At 41.7% G+C, this 22662-nt stretch overlaps 3 protein-coding genes across 8 annotated transcripts in view; 1 reads left to right on the top strand and 2 right to left on the bottom strand.

Annotated features, from left to right (window-relative positions):
- Nucleotides 1-22662, top strand: part of LOC121591332 — a 136791-nt gene that overhangs the window by 67323 nt on the left and 46806 nt on the right. For all 5 annotated transcript variants that reach the window (XM_041911708.1, XM_041911712.1, XM_041911710.1 and 2 more), the window contains 4 exons: nucleotides 10513-11461; nucleotides 12150-12268; nucleotides 19801-19883; nucleotides 21863-21981. In XM_041911708.1, the coding sequence (XP_041767642.1) occupies nucleotides 10513-11461; nucleotides 12150-12268; nucleotides 19801-19883; nucleotides 21863-21981 (1270 nt within the window). The remainder of the gene's footprint in view (nucleotides 1-10512; nucleotides 11462-12149; nucleotides 12269-19800; nucleotides 19884-21862; nucleotides 21982-22662) is intronic.
- Nucleotides 204-2438, bottom strand: LOC121591334 (uncharacterized oxidoreductase YoxD-like). The gene is made up of 6 exons (XM_041911714.1): nucleotides 1677-2438; nucleotides 1127-1303; nucleotides 946-1018; nucleotides 691-874; nucleotides 504-629; nucleotides 204-444 (listed from the first exon to the last, which is right to left on the bottom strand). Exons 1-6 carry the CDS (start codon nucleotides 2055-2057, stop codon nucleotides 366-368), a joined length of 1020 nt encoding a protein of 339 aa, XP_041767648.1. The 5' UTR covers nucleotides 2058-2438; the 3' UTR covers nucleotides 204-365.
- Nucleotides 2631-7746, bottom strand: LOC121591333 (uncharacterized oxidoreductase YoxD-like). Of its 2 annotated transcripts, XR_006004529.1 has the most exons (6): nucleotides 7102-7746; nucleotides 5819-5891; nucleotides 5467-5650; nucleotides 5261-5386; nucleotides 4586-5192; nucleotides 4438-4461 (listed from the first exon to the last, which is right to left on the bottom strand). XR_006004529.1 is itself a non-coding variant. In XM_041911713.1 (5 exons), the coding sequence occupies exons 1-5, from the start codon at nucleotides 7663-7665 to the stop codon at nucleotides 3859-3861; spliced, it is 1050 nt and encodes a 349-aa protein (XP_041767647.1). In that variant the 5' UTR covers nucleotides 7666-7746; the 3' UTR covers nucleotides 2631-3858. The 2 variants fall into 2 exon arrangements, 1 of the variants encoding a protein (XP_041767647.1); XM_041911713.1 differs by lacking the exons at nucleotides 5261-5386; nucleotides 5467-5650; nucleotides 5819-5891 and adding exons at nucleotides 2631-3958; nucleotides 4023-4151 and having other exon boundaries at nucleotides 4278-4461; nucleotides 4586-4658.

Here is a 22662-nt window from a genome sequence, read left to right as displayed (position 1 = left end):
ACACCATAACAGTACATGGCTACTTCCTTTATAATTAGAAGATAATTGAGTGTCTTATAATTGTATCGAGATTGGTGTCTATGAAGAAGATAAACTTCATGTATTGAATATTTGTTCAAAATTGAATACCAATTTTTAACATTTATTTAATTCGCTTCTATTGAGTCATAGTTCTGCTGTAATAAAAAAAACTATTCTTTCTGTAAAAAAGATGGGCCAAACAGCAGCGTAAAGAAAGGTAAAGATTTAATTCATTCAGTTTTCTTTTCAACGACATCTGTATTGCGAAAAATTAATAGATACATAAGGTACAGGATGGCAGATGGCTTGAAGACACAATGTGCAGTTTAATGTTAGCTGCAAAACTATCGCTCCATGACATTGGGAATGCTGGTCCTGAGCAAACATCTTTTGGCCAAATGTGCTACTTTAAAAGGAAGATTTCTGAAGGATAAAAAAAGTTAATACATATTGATTTCATGCATGCACATCCTTAAACATACTCATAAATCCCAACGAAAGGTCCAACAACTTTCGGTATGTAGACGTGCGCCTTGTTGTAAAGTATTCCACCAACAACTGCTCGAGCCACCGTTTCACTACGCATGATGGGAACCCGATTTTTTATGCTACAAATATGGAAAAAAACGATTGTTTAGACAAAAAAAGCCATCAGTGTGCTATTCTTACCCCATCTTTTTCAGTGCATCCATAAGCTCGAGGCGTGTTTTGATGAAGCACGGGTAGACGGTTGTGGTTTTAACGATATCGTCAACGCCCTCGTTGTGTAGCTCGCTGGCAAACGAACCCATCAGGCCACGGACGCCGTACTTGGAGGCGGCGTATGTAATAATGCGCTCGATTGGCAGGTACGCTGTGGGATGAGTAGCGCAAGCGGTTAACTCTCCAACCGATGCCAAGAACAGCGCAACTTATAGTACTTACAGGCTATTGATGCGATGGCCACAATGTGACCTCGCTTTCGCTGGATCATATCATCCGTGAAGACACGTAGCGTCTGGCGGTGCACATTGGACGAGCGGCACGGAACATAGCGAGCCGCAATGAGGACAATTAATTTGTGTACAGTTCGTAATCAAAATACTCGTCCACACCGTGTACCTACCCAGAGATGGGACAGCAGGTTGATTTCAATCACCTTCTTCAGATCGTCCGGTGTGCCTTCGCGCAAGGACATCAATGGCAGGACACCGGCATTGTTAACCAGAATATCGACCGGGCCCAGTTTGGACGACACCTCCCTTTTCAGGTTGCTTACCGCCTCGAACGAGGAAACATCGGCCTGCCGATAAGGAAACGGGAAAACGTGCCCCATTAGTCCCGCATCAGTCCCCGCTGTATGTTAGGTGAATGGCAGGGCATTGCAACGACACACCGAGTGCACCGTGTGGAATAAGCCGGGCAAAACTAGTTGCAGTTGATTACGCCGGTTATGTGCACCATCACTGGTGCACTGGCGCTTGCTCAATACCACCGAGCTAGTTTGAACGCGGCAGGGCGATGTTAGGTAATAGTGAGCCCCCGGAAAGGTGTGCAGCAAGCGAAAAAAAAGCGCAGACAAAACAAACACCAAAACAAACACACAACACACCCCTTTGTGTGCTGGGTTTGACCAAGCGTCCGGAGGCCGGCTGCCGTTTTTCATCGCTCCTTACCTTAAAGAATTGTGCCTTCACTCCCAGCTTCCTAACGTCGGCAACAGTTTGTGCACCATTGACATCGTCCAGGTCGACCACGGCAATATGACAACCAGTCTGGGCGAGCTGCAGACAGATGTCCCGGCCGAGTCCGTTCGCACCGCCAGTAACGAGCGCCGTCCAGCCGGATATGTTCTTCTTCGTTGCTTTGCGCGTCAGCCCGGCAAAGAACTGCACTACGAGCGGTACTAGCAGGACAAAAAATGTCACCACATCCAGCACAACCGAAGCGATAAAGCGGAGCGTCTCGACCAGACTTGCCCCTGCCCTGGAGGATGTGGGCTTTCCACTTAGCGCCTTCTGGTACGGCGTTTGGCCGATGTTATGTAAACTTTGCATTGTGTTGCCTTGCGCCTGCCCTGAAATGTTGCGCTGCACAAAACTGCACACACTGCACTCGCTGCTTGTGTCTCTATCGCGATAGCACTCGTGTGTGTGTGTTTCTCTGTGAGTGTGTGTGTATAACTGCGCAGGGTAAGTATCGTGACGGTGCTGTTTGATTTTGCTACTCCGTTTGAACCACTCCGGGCAAACACCGAAGCGTAACTGATCGCGAATTGTGGCGCGCAAACTTCAGTTGCAGCTGCAAATGACTCGCAGTGCGTTAGCGAAACCCTTTTTTCTAACCCTACCCACTGGAACTTACCGTTAATGGGCTCCAACGGGCCAGCCCACCCGGCAGTTGTTTTGGTTTGGAAGGACCGAGAAAAAATGGTTTTGTGTGTGCAATGTAGTAACTTACTAAGTGGAAAGTTCTCAAAACAGTGCTTGCTGCAACCACAACATGGAAGGAAAATATTGTGGGTTTCCGATTGTGAAAGTTTTCTAAAAGCAGAAACGAAAACATTATTTATTTGTATAGCAATCATGTGAAAACTCATTTGTAGTTTTTGTATTTGTTCATTGCTCACCATTTCTCAGCTGAACGTGCGTAAAAACCTATGACTGATGATATACGAAAAACACATCGTAAATAATGCATACAATCAAATCTACTAGCCATTGTTCTTACTCAGGGTAAGCGATGAAGTCGCATTGGTAAAGGCTAAAGCTATAAATTAAGATAAAATATATCAACAATGGAACCATGGTATAGTCATCAGTTCGCATAATTTAAAAAAATATGCTCGTCGTGGGTTCAAACCTCATATGGACCGTGCGCTCGTAGCAAGGACTAACTATCCGGCTGCATGGTACGAAAAGGACTCGAAAACCTTTAAAAGGACAGGATGACCGCGTAAGCCGTTACACCAATAATAAGATAAAGGTATCTTCAAGAAACTTCAAAGAAATAATCGTTCTTCTTGTGCCCTGTAAAATTTATGTTATCGTAAAGAATTATTTAAGGAAATCATGAGCAGATCTACAAAAAGTAAAATTATGTAGATATGTAGATAAGAATAGTTATATAATAATAATACAAAAATAAAGAAAATAAATGGAAATATAGCACAATTAACCATTTATGTAATTAAAAGCTCTATTCAAAATTTAAACACTCAACGTACCTATTCATAGACTACGAATTTATTTGATACGACTAAGTTTTGAATCAAAAAATGAAATTTGACACGTTTTAAAAATATTATACTTCATCAAATTAATAACTGGTCGTAGAATGTTTCAAACTATTGAAATTGGGCAGAAGTCAGTATATATAATTTAAATGTTATACTTGATATGTTTTCAGTCTCAGGGTCGATCAGGGTGAGTAGTTTATGTATGAAGTTGTTTCAATATCTCTTAACAACATGCACGTCATGGATTCAATGTCAAAGGCACTTGACTTTAACAAAATTGCCGTGCAACAGATTTGTTTTAGTATGGACTTTTCATCGAGTATCTTCGATGTTGGCTTTATGGCGCGACTCTATTTGACGGTGTGTCTAAACCCACGATCATATTATACAAATGTACTGCGTCGCCGATCAAACAGGCGAGCATAATATACCCGTATGAGTGGTAGCTGTAGTAGTTAGAACCGGAACTGCTCATCTGATGAAGCCATTTTGTTTTCTTTCGATAAGAAAATAGATTTTCAGGAACCCTACATTTTTGGTAAAGGAAACACCTCACATTTCGAAAAACGTAGGTTGTTGTTGACGCAAACTATCATTCTAGGAAATATTTTGATTTTTTCTCAATCTGCTCTCCAATTTTTCTTGGTCCTGTCCATCAGCGTTGGAACTTTTCCCATTATTGTTTGAATCAGTAAACTGGTTAGTACATGAGGAAGTATTCTGAAATAATTGAAATGATTAATATTGGTCTGCTCCAGAATGCATTTATTGCTTCAGATCTTACCCGCTTAGATACATGAATAACCGGATGAAAAATGGTGCGGCATAGACGTCGACCTGTCCTCTTAACATTCCTTCGATAGCAGAGTCTGCCACATTTTCAGGCGTCAGAATGGCTAGCTTTTCATCCAAGCTGTAAGAAGAATTAGTTTAAATCAAAATAATAAAAAGCGTTTTAATGATGCGTCTATACGCAGTCTGTAGAAGTTGTACTAATAAATATAACAATTACAACTCATGGTGCCCAAAATGTGCTTACCTTAATTCGCTCAACAGATCCATTAATTCCTTTCTGGTGGCGATGAACGTTGGAAATAGGGTAGTGGCTACAATTGTCTCCCCGAAACCATCCATCGTTAACTCGCGTTGTAATGCTTGCATCATCCCGCGTACTGCAAACTTGGTAGCAACGTAGGAGACTGTCCGCGGCATTGGTAGACAACCTTCAACGGCACACCAAGAACGTATGTTAGTAAGTACAGTCTTTGGTAAGTAAAAATCAAACATTCCTTCATTGAAGGGCAAGGATGCAGATTCGTTTGGCGATTTTTGCTGCAGTTTGCATACCCAGTATTGAGCTGACGGCAAGAATGTATCCTCGCTGGCGCTGCTTCATTCCATCGACGAACGTACGGATGGTCTGTTGAAATTTTACGAATCGAGCAAAGAAAAGAAATAAAATAATAAGCACGTCAAAGCAAGAACATACTGCAACTGTGAGCCAAGCTTATTGAAACCCATCTTTAACGAATCTCAATGTCATCGTCATTTCGATTGACTGAAGAGAGCCCAGAGCCTCCCAAGGCGGTCATGTTGGAAGTGGTCAGTGCTTGCATAAGCAAAGGTCAGTCACATTTCACTCACGGTGTGAGCGATATTAATGCTGTATTTTTTATTATTGGTTAACGGTGTGGTGGGACAAATTGGGTTTGAACCAATGTTGCGATTGTTTGTACGTTGGACGTTGCGTCATTGGCGCTGCATAATTGCTATCTATTTCGGATGCACTTTTGCCGATGAAAAATGATGCCAGTACGCCTAGACTGTTCGGCTCAAGGTTGCTTGAAGGCGTTGGAAGAGGGGAGACCTCTATCGTTAGTGTGCCGTTAGCTTCGGTATTTTCCCTCGCATTACGCATGACACCAGCAGGTGCCGCAGGCCTGCCGGTAAACATCTGCAAAGAGAGTACGCTTTGAGCGTTTCCTTCGGTTTGGTGGGAGTTGGACCGTTTGCAACACTTACTCGAACTGCTTGCTGAACAATGCCATAATGCTCGGCACGAACACTTCTCGCTTGTTGATCAGCACGCCCCGTATGATCTGCTCAGCCACCTGCTCCGGCGTGAATACGTAGAAACGCTTCAGGAAGCTAAAAATGCAGTGAAAACAGTTATCATCTCAATTCCTCCACCTGCGGCTAAGCGTCTCCCACACGCATCGTCCAAGTACTTGAGCTTGTCGAGCATATCCATAAACTGTTGCCGGGTGGCAATGAGGGCCGGATAGACACAGGTCGTCTGTATCGTGTTCTGCAAACCGTCCATACGCAGCTCACTGTTGAGCGATTCCATCAGTGCCCGCACAGCGTACTTTGTCACCGTGTACGGAATGAAGCGTCCCACCGGGAAGTAGGCTGCAAGGTAGACCTTCATTAATTCTGGATCAAACAAACCAGTCGACCTTGATCTACCGGCCCGAAACTGGTGCCGGTTTCCTGGCGCGCAGGGCAATCGCAAGGGTTGCGAATGTGCTGGTGCTCGAGTTTGGTGCAGAGTGCACTGACCCGTCGCTCACTACTTACCCGCGATCGAAGCAATTCCGACGATGTGACCACGGTGCCTAGTGATCATGCCTGGCATGAAAGCGCGTATCGTCTAGGTGTATGTGTTTGTGTGAAAGGAAATAACCTCAAAATATTAAAACATTCTGAATGGTGCAAATAAAAACCCGCTCAAACGGGAGGAGTGGGGAAGGATTAACACACAGGCAAAAAGGCAAGCGTGATTGCATGCAAGGACTTAAGGGTGCATAAACCAGTTACAGAATAGAGAAAGGGGTGCTCACCAGGTTCCTTTTACTTTTTCACACAGTAATTTTATGGTACACTATTTACAATGTAGTTTTGGTACATTTCACTCCCACATTCACTTGGACCTGAAACTTTGGAGACGTGTTTGGTTTAAGATCGATTCCGACGTACAAACTTTATTGACAGCTTGGTAGTATTGATGTATTGCACTGAGAGTATTAAAGGGGTGACGGACCGAAAAATTGTTTAGCCAATTAATGTTATGTTCATGATGCATATAGATTATTTTTTGTTTTTTGAAAGTCGGTTGAGTTTAGCTTCACTATCGGCATTCGGATTCCAACTTGTGTTGGTAATGATAATGGGTCGACCCGAAAGATCACTAGGTACTGAAAAACATAAACGATTGCGATCAGCAGGTACAGTGAATATGGGTCGAAACCAGATCAAAGCAAGTTTAAATTTCTTCCAGAACTTGCTGAATCGACAGGTCGGAATCATTTACGTTTTCGTGCACCTGATGAACCAGCGAGTCGACTCGAATGATCGATCCTTTAGGACCCGGTAGGTGCGGATGGGCCCCGCTCATGATGTGCACTTTACATCGATAAATAGGCAAATATGTCTTACTGTGCTTAATTGTGTCTATCATTTCCATATTTTCATATCTGCTTCATTTATGTTTAAATTTTTACAAATTTTGAAAACTGTGTTTCTTCAGCAAGATTGCCGAATTCTTTTTTTCTGTTAAATGATACAAAATTATGATAAAGCATGTTTTTTTTTTTCATTTACATTATTAAAAAAATAATTTGATGCAACAATTTTAGATGTATTTTTTTAGCCTCACCGTTTAATTAATGAAGCACAAAAATACCAATTTAAACAACATTTTGTCCTTTTTTAAAAAAACAGCATTTGCGAAGAGGTTAATCACTTGTTTTGATTTTTTTTCTACTCACAAAACCCACCAATGAAGTCTTTTCACTATTTACAAAACACAACATTTGGTTTATCAAGAACAACTATAAAACGAACTTTCTTACTAAACTTACCCAGAAATGCGACAGTAGATTAACATTAACGATGCGCTCCAGGTCGGCCGGTTTGCCTTCGCTCAGCGAAAGCACCGCCAGCAGGCCAGCATTGTTGACCAGCACGTCCACTGGGCCAAGCTTGGATTCCACCTCTAGCCTCAACCGTTCTACCGCCTCGTAGTTGGCAATATCGGCCAGAAAAGCTTCCGCCTTCACGCCGAGCGCACGCACGTCTTCTACGGTCCGTTGCGCTCCGGCCAGATCGATATCGACCACGGCCACCTGGCAGCCTTCCCGGGCCAATCGAAGGCATAGCGCCCGCCCTAAACCGTTTGCACCGCCGGTAACGAGGGCGGTGTGGCCGTGGATTGATTTCTTCTTGCTCGGCAGTACGAGCCCAACCAGACCGCTGAGCGCGAGTGGAATCAGCTGCAGCAGGAACTTTACCGTGTCCGGTATGACATGGTTAACGACGAAACGAAGCAATCGAAGCGGCTGGCTACTGGCCGCGCTTCGGTGGGCTAACTTGGCCGGGACGTAGCCATTTTCGGCGTTCGTAAAGTAGGGCACTTCGGTGGCCATATCCGTTCAGCACAATCAGGCTTAGCTTAAAACACACCAATGCATAAAACCGATCTGCTCACCGAGCACTCCGTAGCACAACTGACGGCACCAGCTACGAGCTAAACGTGTTCATGGGTCTCCTTCACTTAAATGAACCCACCAAATGGATCATCTCCCCGCCGAGACGGTTTGGTGGCGCACCACACATGAAGCACAAAAAGATCTCTCAGCATTGAACATGCGCGCGTCTTTGCCTGAGCACCGGTTGTGTTGCAATCGTTTCATCTCCTTCACACTCGAACCGGTGGCAGGCCGGGCCTTGCATGCATTGCGACCAGTGCGTGCCAGGCGCCAAATGGAGTGAACGGTTCGCGGCGCTGCAAAGCAGCCCCGTGGAGTCGTGTGGGTATGGATGACCTTCGATGGGTTCTGTGGTTCCGAAGGTGTCCATGAAAGACTAAGGTCCCCCGGATCGACCACGCGCTATAAGTACACTGTACAGTTATTCTTTGTGCACGTACTACCCCAACTTGTATAGTTGGCGTTGGGTTTTTTGTGTCTTATAATGATACAAATGCACTACTGAACTTTTGCTAAGCACTGTGAGTTACTTATTATAAATCGTTATTTACTCATTAATATAATTAGTAAGTATATTTACGGCAATCATACAAACAATCGGACCGTTTCTAATGCGAGAGAATGCTCAGATGTTTACCGCTATAAAATTAACATCAATAGTGCCAGTTCCCAAACAAATCTAAATATGTGCTTGAAAAACATTCACTCAGTCATAAACCGTCGTTCGTTCATTCAATATAAATCTTACTTTATTCAAGGGTCATTTGGCACATACTTGGAGTTCGAACTTTATCAACAGTATTCTTTATGTAGAAAAGCCTCATCCCATAAACTAGTAGCGCGAGTTAATGGCAACATTCTTGAATCAGGTACAAAACACTGGAAATTTAAACAACGCTTTATCAGTGGCTACTAACGCACATGCAGCAGTGCGAAGAAACATTACTACTAAACAATGAGATAATTATTCATCTCTCACCCATTTTCGCATTCGATGCTAGGCCTATTCACTAATTACGCTTAGCCGTTAATTGATAGGCAGATGACGAATGAAACATGATCATCATGCAGCAATTGTTCCCCTGGTGTGTGTGCCGTTCGGAAGTGCACGAGGCAAATAATTATGCACTTCCAGCGTCTCAGCGTGACCCAGCAGCAGCAGGTTGGAGCAGCAAGCGGGAGCCGACTTTCTCTGCCGACTTTAACGGATGTAAATTTTTAACCGCCCATCTGCCCTCGATTGAATTGGCTGAGTTTCACCCGATTCAATTTAATTCACTTCCCTCCCTTTTAAAGTTAGGGTAAAATGGTTTGGGGGGGGGGGGGGCTAATTTTATGTACTTCAATTTTTCTGTCCATTAAATGCGACGAATTATGCCCGCTTGCCACCGGTGGGTACGTGATTTGAATGAGCCGATCGAACGCAACGCCAAAGGTCACGGTAATTAGTGCACCTTCGCGTGTTGGAGCGTATAACGTTCGATTAAACCTACTCCTGGAAAGGGCCAATTAATGCAAACCATCACACATGCAAACAAAACAAAAAAAATAGGGGTGCCCGCCTATTTATGCACCCACCCATGATGACGATAATGTGGCAAATATTACGCTGGCGCAAGTTAATGAAGCCGTTCGGCGTATGTGCGTGTATATATATTTCCCATCACAAAAGCATCCAGCCATGTTGAGAGGAATTGGCAACAAATGATCGACTCATCAAGCTAGGCAAACAGCGCCGTGCGCGAACGTGAAACTTCGAGTCATTTTGTTTGGCTAGTATGTCAGCGCCTCTTTCATCAGGTGCGACGATATTGCTCTTCAATGAAGCATTCCGGCAACAGTAATTGAGTAATTGGATACATCCAACATTGTCGCTTTTCACGTTCAGCACCCACCACTGGGTCGCGCCGGTGGTTGGGATGGGAACGGCGGACGGTGTGGGCTATGTGTGTGATTGATTGTCGTAATGAGCGTCATGTAGCATACGGTGCGGTTCGGTTCAATTCCAAATCGAACAAGTTTTGCAAGTCAGACAATCTGCCTCATTGTGATAAAGGTAGGCCCTCCATTACACCGCAATGGCAGTGGATGTACATGCATAATTTTACATTGTCACATTATCGCATCGTGGCATTCTAATGATACGTGTGGGTGACATGAAATGTTTCTTAGGCTTGAATGAAATCCATGAAAAGCGAGCTTGGAAGACTAAAGAAAAGTTAAAATATATGAAATTAAAAGAAGCATTTTAAGTTTATGGTGTTGATTGAGAGTGATTTATTTGGAAAAAGAACAACTGCCTAATTTTATTTAAAAAATGTTATGTTTTATGCTAAATCATTTGTAATGTGTTTAATGGCACCTACAAAAATGAGAATGAGTAGTGTGTTGGGTGGGGCCACAAACACGAAAACGTTTATGATTTTAGGTCGAATTTCTTTTTGACTTTTATTTATTACTAAGCAGGAACTGTTGGATCTACCCATAACACTGTGGTGGAATTCTTTCACCGCCCATCTGTGTATGTTTTGAAATCGATTTAAATTAGATGTTAGTGTTTCAATGAGCTCCAATGGCAATGTATACAATAGGCTGTTTATTAACATCAATCGAAAACAATGTTCTACATTGACAGGAAAGCTGTATAAAAGGTTTAAACTATACTGAGAACATCAATCTTCGGCAAATATCAACGTCTGCATCAATTTACCGCTGAATATGAATGGCACGTTTAATTTGCTTTCTTTTCACCAATCCACCATTGTACTTTTGCTTCACTTGCAGAAATCAATTCTACCTCCAGCGACGATAACGCATCGAACGGCGAGGAGGATGTCCTTTATCAGCGTGGTGCATCGTTCAGCGCCAAACTCGACATATCCGATCTTCACATATCGATGAAATCGTTCGACGATGACGATGGAGCCGAAGAAGCGAAAACGACGTCGGGCGATAGTGGAGACCGGCAGGGAGCGGTCACCAAAGCGCGACCCCCATCGAGGGCGAACCCAAACAGCATCAACGCGAAGAGCGATGAATTAGCGCGAAGAAAGGCAAACCGTAATTGGAAACTCGAACCGTCCTCGAAGCAATCGGCGAATGCGAATGAGGGCCGCGCCCGCTCGTCAAGCCGCAAGGAAAAATCCATCCAAAATGATGGCCTGCCAGCGCTGGTGACGGCGTACGGTGATGGCATGCGGCATGATCAGCGGCAGCAGCAGCACCAGCAGCAGCATCCGAAGACTTCCGCTTCCGGCAGTGACCGGCGAAAGCTTAACGCAACATCCGCTGGCAGAAAGGGACCGGGTACGGGCGTTGATGATACTGGCACTGGCAGCAGCAATATGCCACTGGCGAGTGATATGGAAATCAGTGGCATATCATTACACTCGCCCCTTTCCGATGAAGACCGGGGTCGGTGGCAGCGAGCCGGTGTGCCGGATATGGCAGTGTCATCGGCGTCAGCTGCACTGCTGGCGGTTGACGAGGACAATGATGATGATGACGACGGTGCATCGGAAATAAGGGCCCTACCGTTGTTGGCTGGCTCGCAGGAGGACGAGGGAATGCAGCAGACACAGCGAGAAGGGAAATTACCTCCGGAGGCGATGGGGCGCGGTGTCGTGAGTCCCCACGAGCCCATCATGCAGGGCGTCAGCGGTGACGGTTTGGCAATGCCAGCCGAGCCTCGCACTAATGCAACACAGCAAACAGCAGAAGGTGCTGCGATAAGGTAGGTCGAGATTGGGTAGACGCATAATTTGTATCATTCTCTGGTGTACTAGAACTTTGTTGTACTATTTGATCATGTCTACCCCAATGGTCAGAGGACATTTACTGCAAAAGTATCGCATGTGAACCTCTTCTAATTAGCATTCCTTTATTAAGTTAACTTTGTGACATTTAATACATTTAATTGAAATCGTATTGATCATCCAGGTGACGAAAATCAAATCCGTTCATACAGAACTAAATTTGTTTCAAACTAAACAAAAAAACTAACCAAGAGCCTGAAATAGTGCACCTTAATGTGCCTGCTTATTATCATATTGAAAACATTTTTCATTAGTGAAATAATTTGAAGCATTAGCTCATTAAAAAATAGAATTTCCGTCCAAGTGGAAATATTTACAAAATCAACTGAAAACACAGACGTCATTCGTTGGTGGCGTTTGTTAAACGATTGCATTATGTAAATCAACTCATTACTGATGCTTTTTAAAATAAATCAAATTAACTTGAGCTCTGGGTGGGAGTAGGAATAGAAAAAGACGCCTTGTGGTTCAAGGCAAAATTCATCGGATTTTTTGCCATTGATTTGGGATCTGTTTCATATGCTCGTTTAAGACGCAGCAGAATCTAATTTGTTTTATTTAGTGTAACTTAAACGACTCCTTCTTTTTCTCCATTAATCGCTTCAGCCAACCGTGCACACTTGATTGCGGCTCTGAAGGTACCTGTTACATTTCGCCGGAAGGATCGTCGTCACTGATGCGTTGTCTGTGTGCTTTCGGCAAGACAGGGCAGCGCTGCGAAGAAGGTAAGATAAGCAACTAAATGATATGTGTATAGTGTGGGTTGTATGCTACGCTCTTTGGCAGAATTGTATCACGCTGTTTGACTTTAAACAAATTCGGATCGAATCGCATTTGAACAGGAGTTTTCACTTTCCTCGTTTAACTGTATTTGAACTGTACTATATAGAGACATCGATAATCAATGTGTAAAAAATTTAAAAAAAGCGACATTTTACAATGCTTAGTAATGTTTGTTTCGTTTTGTTTAATTTAAAAAAATCAGCAAATAAACTAATTATATTTATAATGATTATAAGGGGGAAGATTCATTCTAGGTTTGAACCCACGGTGGGCTGGTTGTTAAGTCCGAGTACGAGTTGATGATTATACTACGGGACCGCCAGCTATACGTTTTACTAAATTGCTTTCTTAAAACAATTCTGTTCAGCACCATATCACCTTCGATCTTCATCGAAATCGGGCCAGTGATATGCTTGAAAATCTTTACATAGTTTCTCGATTTTACAGATTGCGAAACTATGCCTTGAGTGACAACTATGAAAACTGCGTAGTGTATCGGGAGAGCAGAATATATTCTGTAACATTCGTTTCAATTGTATCTTACTATAATATTGTATCTTAATAATAATGTCGATGAAAAAAAAAACCTTTACACAATTGCATGTCTGAATGCGCACACTTTTTACATTAACATTCCCATTAGTTAGATTCAGCGCAAGAAAAAAATCACCCCATTACTTTTATCACCTGTTTGTTTCTTCTATATTCAAGTTGTGTTTGTCTTCTTCCGCATTAGTCAAGATACCGTAGTTCGTAGTCTCTGTGAGTATTTTACTCTCTGAAACGTCCATTTAACCGGCAAGACATGTGGCAACGATGGGGTGAAATTTTGCCCATCGCTGGCAGTAGCCAGCAGAAAAGAATGCGCCTCAGTACGACGATATTGAATTCGGAATTCCGTGTCAGCTTGGAATGCCAATTTTGTTCTGTTTTAATGAACTCGATCCGTGAACGCGGTGTCCGAACAGACTTGAGGGCGAAAGAGCATAGCAAGAAACAAATATGTGTGTGTATGTGTTTTTTGCGTACCGTGCTGGTGATGTTGGTTGGATGGTGTTGCACAATGAAGCCTTTGCATGATTCCAACAGTCGGCCACGGTCGGTGGGTAACATTTGATCGCCTTGCCGAGAAATGGAACGATGTTTTCAGCATTTGCGCTATTACGCCAAAGGATGTAACCATACGGTTCACGCAGGTTAGAACATTTTCGTCTAGAATGGAGTTTTCCCTTTTACTAACTTTATGAGAGTTGTTTTATATAATTCCCAACATAGTGTTGCCGAGTTGAAAAAGTTTTTCCCAAAATTGCTTGTAAAATGTCACTGACGTGCATTACTTTAAACGAACTGTTGGTTTCGTTTTGCTATTTTTTTGGCTTCCATTTTAAAGCATTTTTCCTAAAAGATTTTTCGCTTAGTAAATACAGTTCTGCTTCAATTCTACGCTACCTTATACCAGTTAAAGCGCAATTGTTCCATCCAACTTACACAACTATTCTACTGTCAACGGTTCCGATCAGGAAAATTATTTCCCAGAACAACTTTTTCCGCGCTAAACTTTTACTCGAATTGAAGGTAAATATGAGATATCAACTCTTGGATTGGTAGTATCCGTATGGCGGGAACAGAGACACAGGCACAGGCATGACAGAAGTAAGCAAGCAGCAACGCACATACGAGAGGAAAAGTTTTCTTCGATTGAAATTAAAAGTTGTCTGCCAGGGCAATAAAAACCCTCTGATTTCAGTTTCATTTCGCCATGCGCTGATTTTGCCCTTTCGTCGAGTGATGGCATCGAACCAGAAAAATGTCTTAGGAGTATTTTCTACACTTCAGAGGGAAGAGTTTTTTTTTATCCTGGCGATAATATGTGTTGTTCGAATATAGGTGATCATTGGTGCATGATTCGGGCGTTTGTATGTGAGTGGAATGGTCTTCATTCCTGTGTAGAATGATGCTGAAGTCTTTCTTTCTTTTTAGTTACGGTGCCATCTGCCGGGTGGCTTTGAAATCTACCTTTATCCATGTTAAAGAGTTTGCTTACTATGTTTGCTTAATGAAGGTGGAAAATTGATGAAAAGTTTTTTCTCTATTTGGAATACGGTTGATTACGTGAGTTCTGCTATTTGCCGTGAAATAATTGTAAAATAAATAAAAAATTTGAATTGAATGAGCACGCAGAAATACTGCAGAACCATGCTGAAGTTAAGATGTACAATGGCCTGAAGAGAGATTTTTTAATACCTTGTACGGCAAGCTTGTTTTTAGAAAAGTAATAGTTATTTTACAGCATATCAATAAGAAATAAATATTCAGGCATTTTCACTGCATTGCAATGAAAAATTGCGTATCGCACACGTATTTGTAAACTCTTTATCTAACTCTTCTTTAGAAAACATAATGTTTAAAGCATCAAAACCACTCAGCTTGAATTGTCAATTGGTCTTTGAAGTTGCGCTTCTGCTTTCCTTAAACCTGTGTACGCTTGGTCGGTGACTGATGCACGTTCAAGCATCTCGTTAGCCAAACATTCTGTACACCAGACTTTAACGATACCAACATTTTCCGCCCAAAATCCGAAACGAACCGCAACCGTACGGGAGGGGGGGGGAAAGAAAAACAAATAAAACATCACAACATTTTACGCGGTTATGTGGTGTAGGTGAACATTTTTGTACCCATGAGTCAAAAGGAAAGTGAAAGATATTTGTGCGAACCGCTTCGCCCGAGATGGTTCAGCATTTTGGCGAGCGAGAGAGATACCACCGCGTTCCGATCGCTAAGCACGAATATAAAATTAAATGAATTTTCCAAAACCAAAATTTTCCCCTGCAGCGAAGCGTGGATGCTGTTGTGTGATGGCAAAAAAAAAGAAAAAAAATGGCACAAGGAAAACCCACTCCAAGCTACGGGTAGCTCAGCTGGAAGGAAAAGTTTTGTTTCCTTGGGCCCCCTTTACCCCGCCGTTTTCGTTGCAAGCCAGAGCTTTTCACAGTGCTTCAAGGGCCACGAATAGTCCTTGGTGGGAAGTTATTTTTACACTTCATCTACCTACCCATTACCCGGGAATCAGGAACGAAAAATCAACTTCCCGTCAATGGGAAGGTCTATTGGAAGGTACATTTTGTTTTCACACTTTTTATTTCATTTTTTTCTTCAGCGGAGCCTTCTTGATTGCTTCAGTTTTTTCCTCAATCTACCTGATTGTACCGTACCTTGAATAAAAATGTGCAAAGGCAACGTCATACTCTTGGTATCTACGTCCTGCGCAGATAGCATTCGTGTTTAGTTTGCAGATAAATTACAATTATGTGTTCATGCTTTACGCCTTTGTTATGCTTACATCGTGATGTTTGCAGCGCACCTTTTTGATCCTTCCTGGAGCGTGTTGATACACGCGAAGATGTTTGTAAAAAGGTGTTTCAGAGCTTTCCTTTGCACACTCATTACTGGTTGATGAGAATTTACTTTATCACAACTGATGAATATGTAAATATATATATTTGTACACTTTACACGACTGGTGAATTACTTCTTGTAAGATTACTCTTGAAGAGAGATGCTTAGCAACCTTTCCAATGAAGGATGAAATTCATGACACAAATCAATTTCTATACAAAGAAATATCTTACATTTTCTACTGTATAAAAGCAAATCTTTCGGCCAATCCAACATTTGTAACACCCGTTTACGTCTATCGAAAGATCAGATAAATTGCATCCAATCATTCATTGATTGACTAATTTGCTTGGTAAGCTTATTAGATCATTTATTACTCCTCATTAGATCATTTAAAGACCTCACATGGATACTGACTTAACTTTTACCATAAATACCACTTATCATAAAGTAGTTAATACTACTTAATACTGTGAAAGGACGTCACTTCTGTAGAATTTGGAATTATGTCTGGAAAACAGCACATGTTCCTGTTATTTTAATTGAATTCTTCTATATTTTTAAGTGTTGTGAAATTGTAATTGCAATAATGTGACGTAGTGGGTATAGCTTCCACTACATCAATTCATGCATGTTTAACCGTCTATACGGAACAGTCTTAAATAAACAGGGTTTTAGAAACCCTACTAAACGGATTTTCTACCTTAATCTCTTTCACTGTCAAAAAGCTACTTTCTGCGTTGAAAATAATTGCCAATTTTTTTTAGAATTAGAAACAATGCAGCAATAGATATGCATGCTTTCTGTAATTTTGTTATAATAAAGCAATCTTCATCATGTATTCAGAAGATGAAGAATGAATGTAAAGACTAATTTGCTTAACTCATAAAATATTTGAATTCAATTCAATCCATACAAGCGAACCGCTATTTATGGTAAAGTGTTAAATAACTGGAATACAATTCTATGGCTGCATTATACACTATGTACAAAACGATCCATTGGTAAGGTTTAATAGACCATCAGTTGCCTGCAATCGAGATGTGAATTATCTTTTGAGTTCATTCAAGACACTTCATCAACAGCCGTTCTTATGGCCGTACGTTATTCAACATACGGTTTGTCGATATATTTATGCTTGGTTAGGGTGGTGCTGTCGAAAGAGGCCACTGTAACATGTCCTGGTGAAATATCATGGTGCAGTGAGTGCTGCCGGTACGCTGCCATCTGTACCGTTTGGCAGAATAAAAGACTTTCAACAAACTGACAGCCCATCCGTCCTGCATTTTACACAAAGTACAGCGTACCGCTCGTACCATTAGCGTCCTGCTGCGTGCATTTCTGCTTTCATCTGAGCCCCAGACCAGCTTTTTCTAGCAACTACAACAAGCGACGACTTCTTTACATTGGGGGAGGTAAGCAATCCGGCCTGTGGCTGTAGATCAACGCAAACGATACTGCAGTATGGATCGGACGGTTGATATCTTCTCTGGTTTGCTGATGGTACCGATGGCTATCTTTGCAATCGTGCCGTACTGAATTTTAACTGAGACAAATCGTATAGCAACTACCTTCATCCACAACCGATGTTCGAAACTGGAGCACGTATGGGTAGAAAACTTAGAAGTAGCGCAGGTTGAAAATTGACATCTCTGAAAGGCTGATGGTATGTGGTAATGGTAGCCGCATTTACGCAAAGGTCATGTAAGTGGAGATAACATTTCGAGACATCGGAGATGTTGCCAGTTCTAGTGACGTAAAACAGCATTAGTAATGATGATAGGGAGAGATTCAAATGGTTTGATTTACGAGAGCTGAAGCAAAATACTGAAATAAAACTGTACAATAAAACCAGTTCAATAACATTTGAAAAGTACTAAAGAATTTCAAACCGTACTCGGACAGACATCTGTTCTAAGCCATCAACCCAATTGCATGTGCTCCAGTGAAATGCCTAACATCTCCATTTAATGATTTTATGAAAGCCAACAGACTATCATTCGTTCAAATATCTATTTCAAGATTGTTAATTGACACATGCAGCTCATTGGAAAAATATTGATGGACTAAGTGTAAACTGCTGCGTCAAGCTATCGATGCCCCTTTTGACAATTGCACAACTAAAAAAAATCAACTTAAATTTGGTAAGAGGAAAGAGCACTGCCACAGGATAGCGAAGTGGTACAATACAAAGGTTTCGTAACGCCATGTATAGAAAACGATATCGAGCGCATGCTTGTCAGTTGCACGACCGACAGCAGAAAAACAAGTGAGAAATCCATTACCTCGCTAGTGCTTCGTGCCACCATTCTGCGAATGTCACTTGGCTAGATTCGGGGTACGCGATGCAATTTGCTATCACTGTCAGTATACGCCACTCGTCGTAAGGATGCATCATGATACGCCAGCTAGTTGGATGTTGGTTTCGCATTTTGAGGTCGCTTACTATAGAAAGCCAATGGATGTGAATGATTTCTTCGTACTCTTTGTTCGTAGTCATCCTGATTGCTGCTGTGTTTGTTCGATACAATTCCTATTCAGCGATAAAATGTCATCCAACGTGCTTCATGGATCTTAGATCTGCGATATGAAGCAGTTTTCATAGAGCTAGATTGTACAAAAGTTCTAATGGGAACGAAAAGGTTGAAATGAATCTTTTTGCGGAATCTCTCTTCAATAAATGTGTCTTTACTGAAAATTCTGACATTTCAGTGCTTTTTTTACGTCTCGTTGTTAATTATTTTTATTGTTATCAACCGTAATAAATCAAATTCGAATTAGGCTTGATTTATTAATTTAAGTCAGCTGAAATCAAAAAGTTTTTAGATTTTGTTGGAATTAGCTAACAAAGTCTTTCCCTCAAAGTCATGGTGATCATAAATCGACATTCTCCCCAATGTTTCGAAAATAATATAGCCCTATTTTGAAAAGACACTGTCTTTTGATGTGCAAAGGTGTTAATGTGCGATGAGCACTGTACCCACCTTTTGACTGATTATTTTCAGCGTCTGGTTTTGCTGGAGGGGTTAGGAGTTTGCTTATTTCATTTTAGGTTTACTTCACACTATCCAACAACAACCCCTACAGGGACACATAATCTTAAGCATAAACATTTCGTACAAAGGATTAGGCGCACACCCGCGTCTGCCATAGCATAGCTTGGGGTAACACTGAAATTGAAATCCTTCACCCGCGGTGGCATAAATTTGAAAACTTTTCAATCCGTGGGGGTACATTTTCTAAACACCATCATACCGATGGCAACATCAAACACGACAGAATACTGTCGCTACCCAGGCGCACAGGAATCTCGAGCGAATGATCCTGGAAAATTCCGGAAGAGAGCTTCTACTAGAAGGCTCATGAAAAACTATCTCCCTCGCTGCTGTGGTAACTTTTCTGCTGACAATGAGGGTGTGCATGTACGTATAGGATGGTTGCAAACTTTTTCCACCGGAACGAGGATGAACATTTTCGCTGACAAGGGTAAGCTTCGTCCCGGTGGGGTGGGTTTTCTTCCACCAAACTCCCGTGCAAGGAAACCGGAAAATCCAATAAAGCGGCTTAAGTTTTAGTGACTAAGCGTATCTGCGGGCTTGGCAGAAAGCCCCGGGTGCGGATCCGGCGAACTCTGTTCCGTTCGTGGATGTTGCCGATGATACTTGGCCAGCACTGTAGCACATATCAATTGATTGTTTCCATCACGAAACAATCACCGACCACCATGGTTTTGCGCTCGAATGGTAATTAGATTGACGGTGAAAAGAGAAAAAAATACTCATAACGGTTTCGGGAGAAAAGTTAACGAAGCATGTACGTTTTCGTTCTATTTTGTATCCATTTTTCCAGTAGCAACAAGGAACCTTGAGCGATTTAGTTCGAAAAATTGATTTGTGTTAAATAAGGCTTTCTGGGAAGGATCAGACATAAAAAATTGTTTTATCTGTATCGTGCAGTGCAATTTTTACGAGAATTTTTGTAATATAGCTCACACAAAAACAATTACAAGTTATGTCGAACGTATGCCATTTAGTATTGAAGAATACAATATTTTACTCGCTCTTCTTTTTTGCAGATGCAAAAGTGAACACTCCAAGATTTAGTAAACATTCGTGGGTTGCATTTCCAGCGCTCAGAGGAGCTTACAAACATGTTCAGGTAAGTGGTAGCAATCCATGAAATTGGATTTCTGCAAAATATTTTGATTTAAATTACAATTTTTACACACTTCTTAATTTCTCTGGTTTTTATAGCACAATTACATACAATTTCAGTAATTCTACAGGTTGATTAAAGCATTCAAAAATTAAGATAAAAAACAATAGTTGGTAGCCTTATTGTAATGACTGGTTATTGTGTTATTCTGAATGTTGAGTTATGGGAATATTTTAATAAATAAATTCACTTGTTCAGCATTGTTCAGGATTGCTTGAGCAATATATAAATATCGAAAAATAATTTTTATTGCTGTAGTAAATACACTAAACAAAAATAAATAAAACATAATCTTACTGTGCTTAAAACGTATGCCGCCGATAATCCGTGTTGTAGATCAATAGTGAAATTTTAATCATTTTTATCACCCTGGCGTCACTGCAAGCATGTCCCGTTCCGTCTGCGGTTTGGATGTTTTTTCCTAAAACCTTTCAATGACACCGCACGAACGTTTACATTATGTATTCCTTGTTTTTGAGCTTCTATTATCAATCAAACAGAAACAAAACAACAACAAAAAACTCACAAAAAACTCCGTTGTCTGTATGTCGGATCACACATATCACCGGGATCAATTTGTTAAGCCGTTGTTGCTGCGGTGTGTGATGAGTTTTTGTATCTCTCGACGCTCGTTTTTTATACATGCTTCTTTCCAGCATACGCCATAAAACAGTGCACTATCAGAGTCAATTCCAAAACCGACCTTACCGACACGCACACACACACACACACACACACACACACACACACACACACACACACACACATCGCAATCAACGCCCGACGGCGTTATAGAATAGTGCAATTCTGCACCACACTTTGCCCATGCCAAAAGGGTTTTAGGTTCAACACGCAACACGAACAATTTTAACCGAGCGCAAAAGCGCGACGCAACAAAACCTACCTACCCAAACCCACAGAAAGATAAACGAAGGGACCTACCATCTGAGTGACGAGAAAAAAAAAGAAATTCATTGCAGTTCCGTTCCATTTTCATCCCACAGCAAACACGGCGCACTGTCGAACATGTACGGTTAGATGAATGGTTTTTGAGCTTTTGGGCTGAGGCTGTGTTTGATGCGCGCATTTTCCCCACTTTAACTGCGGGCGATAGATTGGAAGCGGAAAAAATACATTCAATGGTTACCCCACACTCTCGGCCTTAGGCTCACGCACTTAGTGTAGGTGTGTTTGTGAATGCATCCTTGTTATTGTTATGATACTGGGGCCAACATGAGAGGACGAATAGGGTGGCGATGACCGTTAGTTCACTCATAAAAAAGTGGTTCTCATTTTTGTTCCGATAATTCAGATCCTGCTGGTGCCGGTAACACCTTGTTGGGTTTGGTGAGAATGACGTTTTGTTTTCGGTTTATGCTTCTGTTAGCTTGTTTGTTGCTGTTATCCTTTTTAACGTCGACCAAAAAACACAACTGTGCAATGTTTTAAAATATTGTGTTTGTTGTTTGGTTGTGGTATATGTGTGTGTGTTTGTAAATTTCGTTTGTTTGATGTCGCGGTTGGTATTGGATCCGCTTCTCGTGCTGTGGTTTAACGGTGCACTATGTACTTCGGAATACTTTTTACTCAGTTTTGCATGAAGCATCATGAACGGGAGATGTTTTTTTAACAGTTCAGTTTAGACGCGTATTCAAGTGAATTCAAATCGAATATTCGTGCACATAACACAGAACATTGAAACATTCAACTACAACATACCGACTCTAAAAATAGGTTTCATTAAAAGGGGTGAAATTCTTTGAAAAATATTACAAATTTATGACGAATAAGGCAAACAAGCAAAGCTGTTGAAACCAACATAACTATCATTTAGTTTATGTAGTTTATAGAATGGTTTTTCATGTTTACTCAATATTTGCTAATAATCTCTCATCTCCGTTTTTTGTCTCCTCTAACTCTAGCTACACATCGAGTTTCGACCGGAATCGTTTGATGGAATTTTACTACTGACCGGCGAGCGAGACGATTTGACGGGCGACTTTATGGCTCTGCTGCTGCACCAAGGGTTCGTCGAGTTCTGGTACGTACAATCAAAAACGCACTGTAAATTCAACAGATTCTGCTGCTCCTGCTTCGTTGCAAGTGGCTGTAATTGCACTCTAAAGTTTTATAACAACTTATAGAATTAATCATCAAGGGAAACCGTGCAATAGGGGGTCTGTGCGTTAGAATCCATTTTTGCCAAATAAATTAAAATGAACCAAGCCCGAAAGCACACGCCAGAAAGTGAACCATTTACCCCATTACGAGAAACTATAAAACTGTTGGTAAATGAAGCACACAGTCTTCTGCCTACCAGGTCGTTTGTTAGAACGGAGGCCCTTTTCGGCTAATGGCGCTAACCATTAGTTAACCCGGAAAGGAAGGGTTGTTTGTGCAACAACAAGGAGCAATGAGAAAATAAAATAAAAAAATCTCACACCAAATGGCACATAAAAATAAGTACATAGCAGAAGGATAACCTTTTTCTGGTTGCTGCTCTGCCTCATTTGCCTTATTTTAAATGCAACACATTTCCCCCTCACAATCTCCTATCCGCTCGCTCAAACTCTACGTCTGCCAACAGACTTTACACGCCACACTTAAAATAGATCCATTCCGTCAGTTTGTTTGCTTTGGGTGCGCTTAATTTACAAATACACCACCAAGAGCAAACGCTGGCGCTTTAAAGTAAAACGTCCCGGCACAATATCCTTGTCGT

Source organism: Anopheles merus, chromosome 2L (assembly GCF_017562075.2).
Source record: "Anopheles merus strain MAF chromosome 2L, AmerM5.1, whole genome shotgun sequence".
NCBI classification, from domain to species: domain Eukaryota; kingdom Metazoa; phylum Arthropoda; class Insecta; order Diptera; family Culicidae; genus Anopheles; species Anopheles merus.
The sequence above is the reverse complement of the archived record's forward strand: the minus strand, read 5'-3'. Positions and strand labels throughout refer to the sequence as shown.

Coding starts and splice junctions, on each gene's coding strand:
- LOC121591334 (XM_041911714.1), bottom strand. CDS start 2,057: ATGCAAAGTTTACATAACATCGGCCAAACGCCGTACCAGAAGGCGCTA. Junction 630..690: donor GATGCACTGAAAAAGATGGG/GTAAGAATAGCA, acceptor CCATATTTGTAG/CATAAAAAATCGGGTTCCCA. Junction 445..503: donor CCTTTCGTTGGGATTTATGA/GTATGTTTAAGG, acceptor TTTATCCTTCAG/AAATCTTCCTTTTAAAGTAG.
- LOC121591333 (XM_041911713.1), bottom strand. CDS start 7,665: ATGGCCACCGAAGTGCCCTACTTTACGAACGCCGAAAATGGCTACGTC. Junction 4,462..4,585: donor TGCCGTCAGCTCAATACTGG/GTATGCAAACTG, acceptor GTGCCGTTGAAG/GTTGTCTACCAATGCCGCGG. Junction 3,959..4,022: donor TTATTCATGTATCTAAGCGG/GTAAGATCTGAA, acceptor CAATTATTTCAG/AATACTTCCTCATGTACTAA.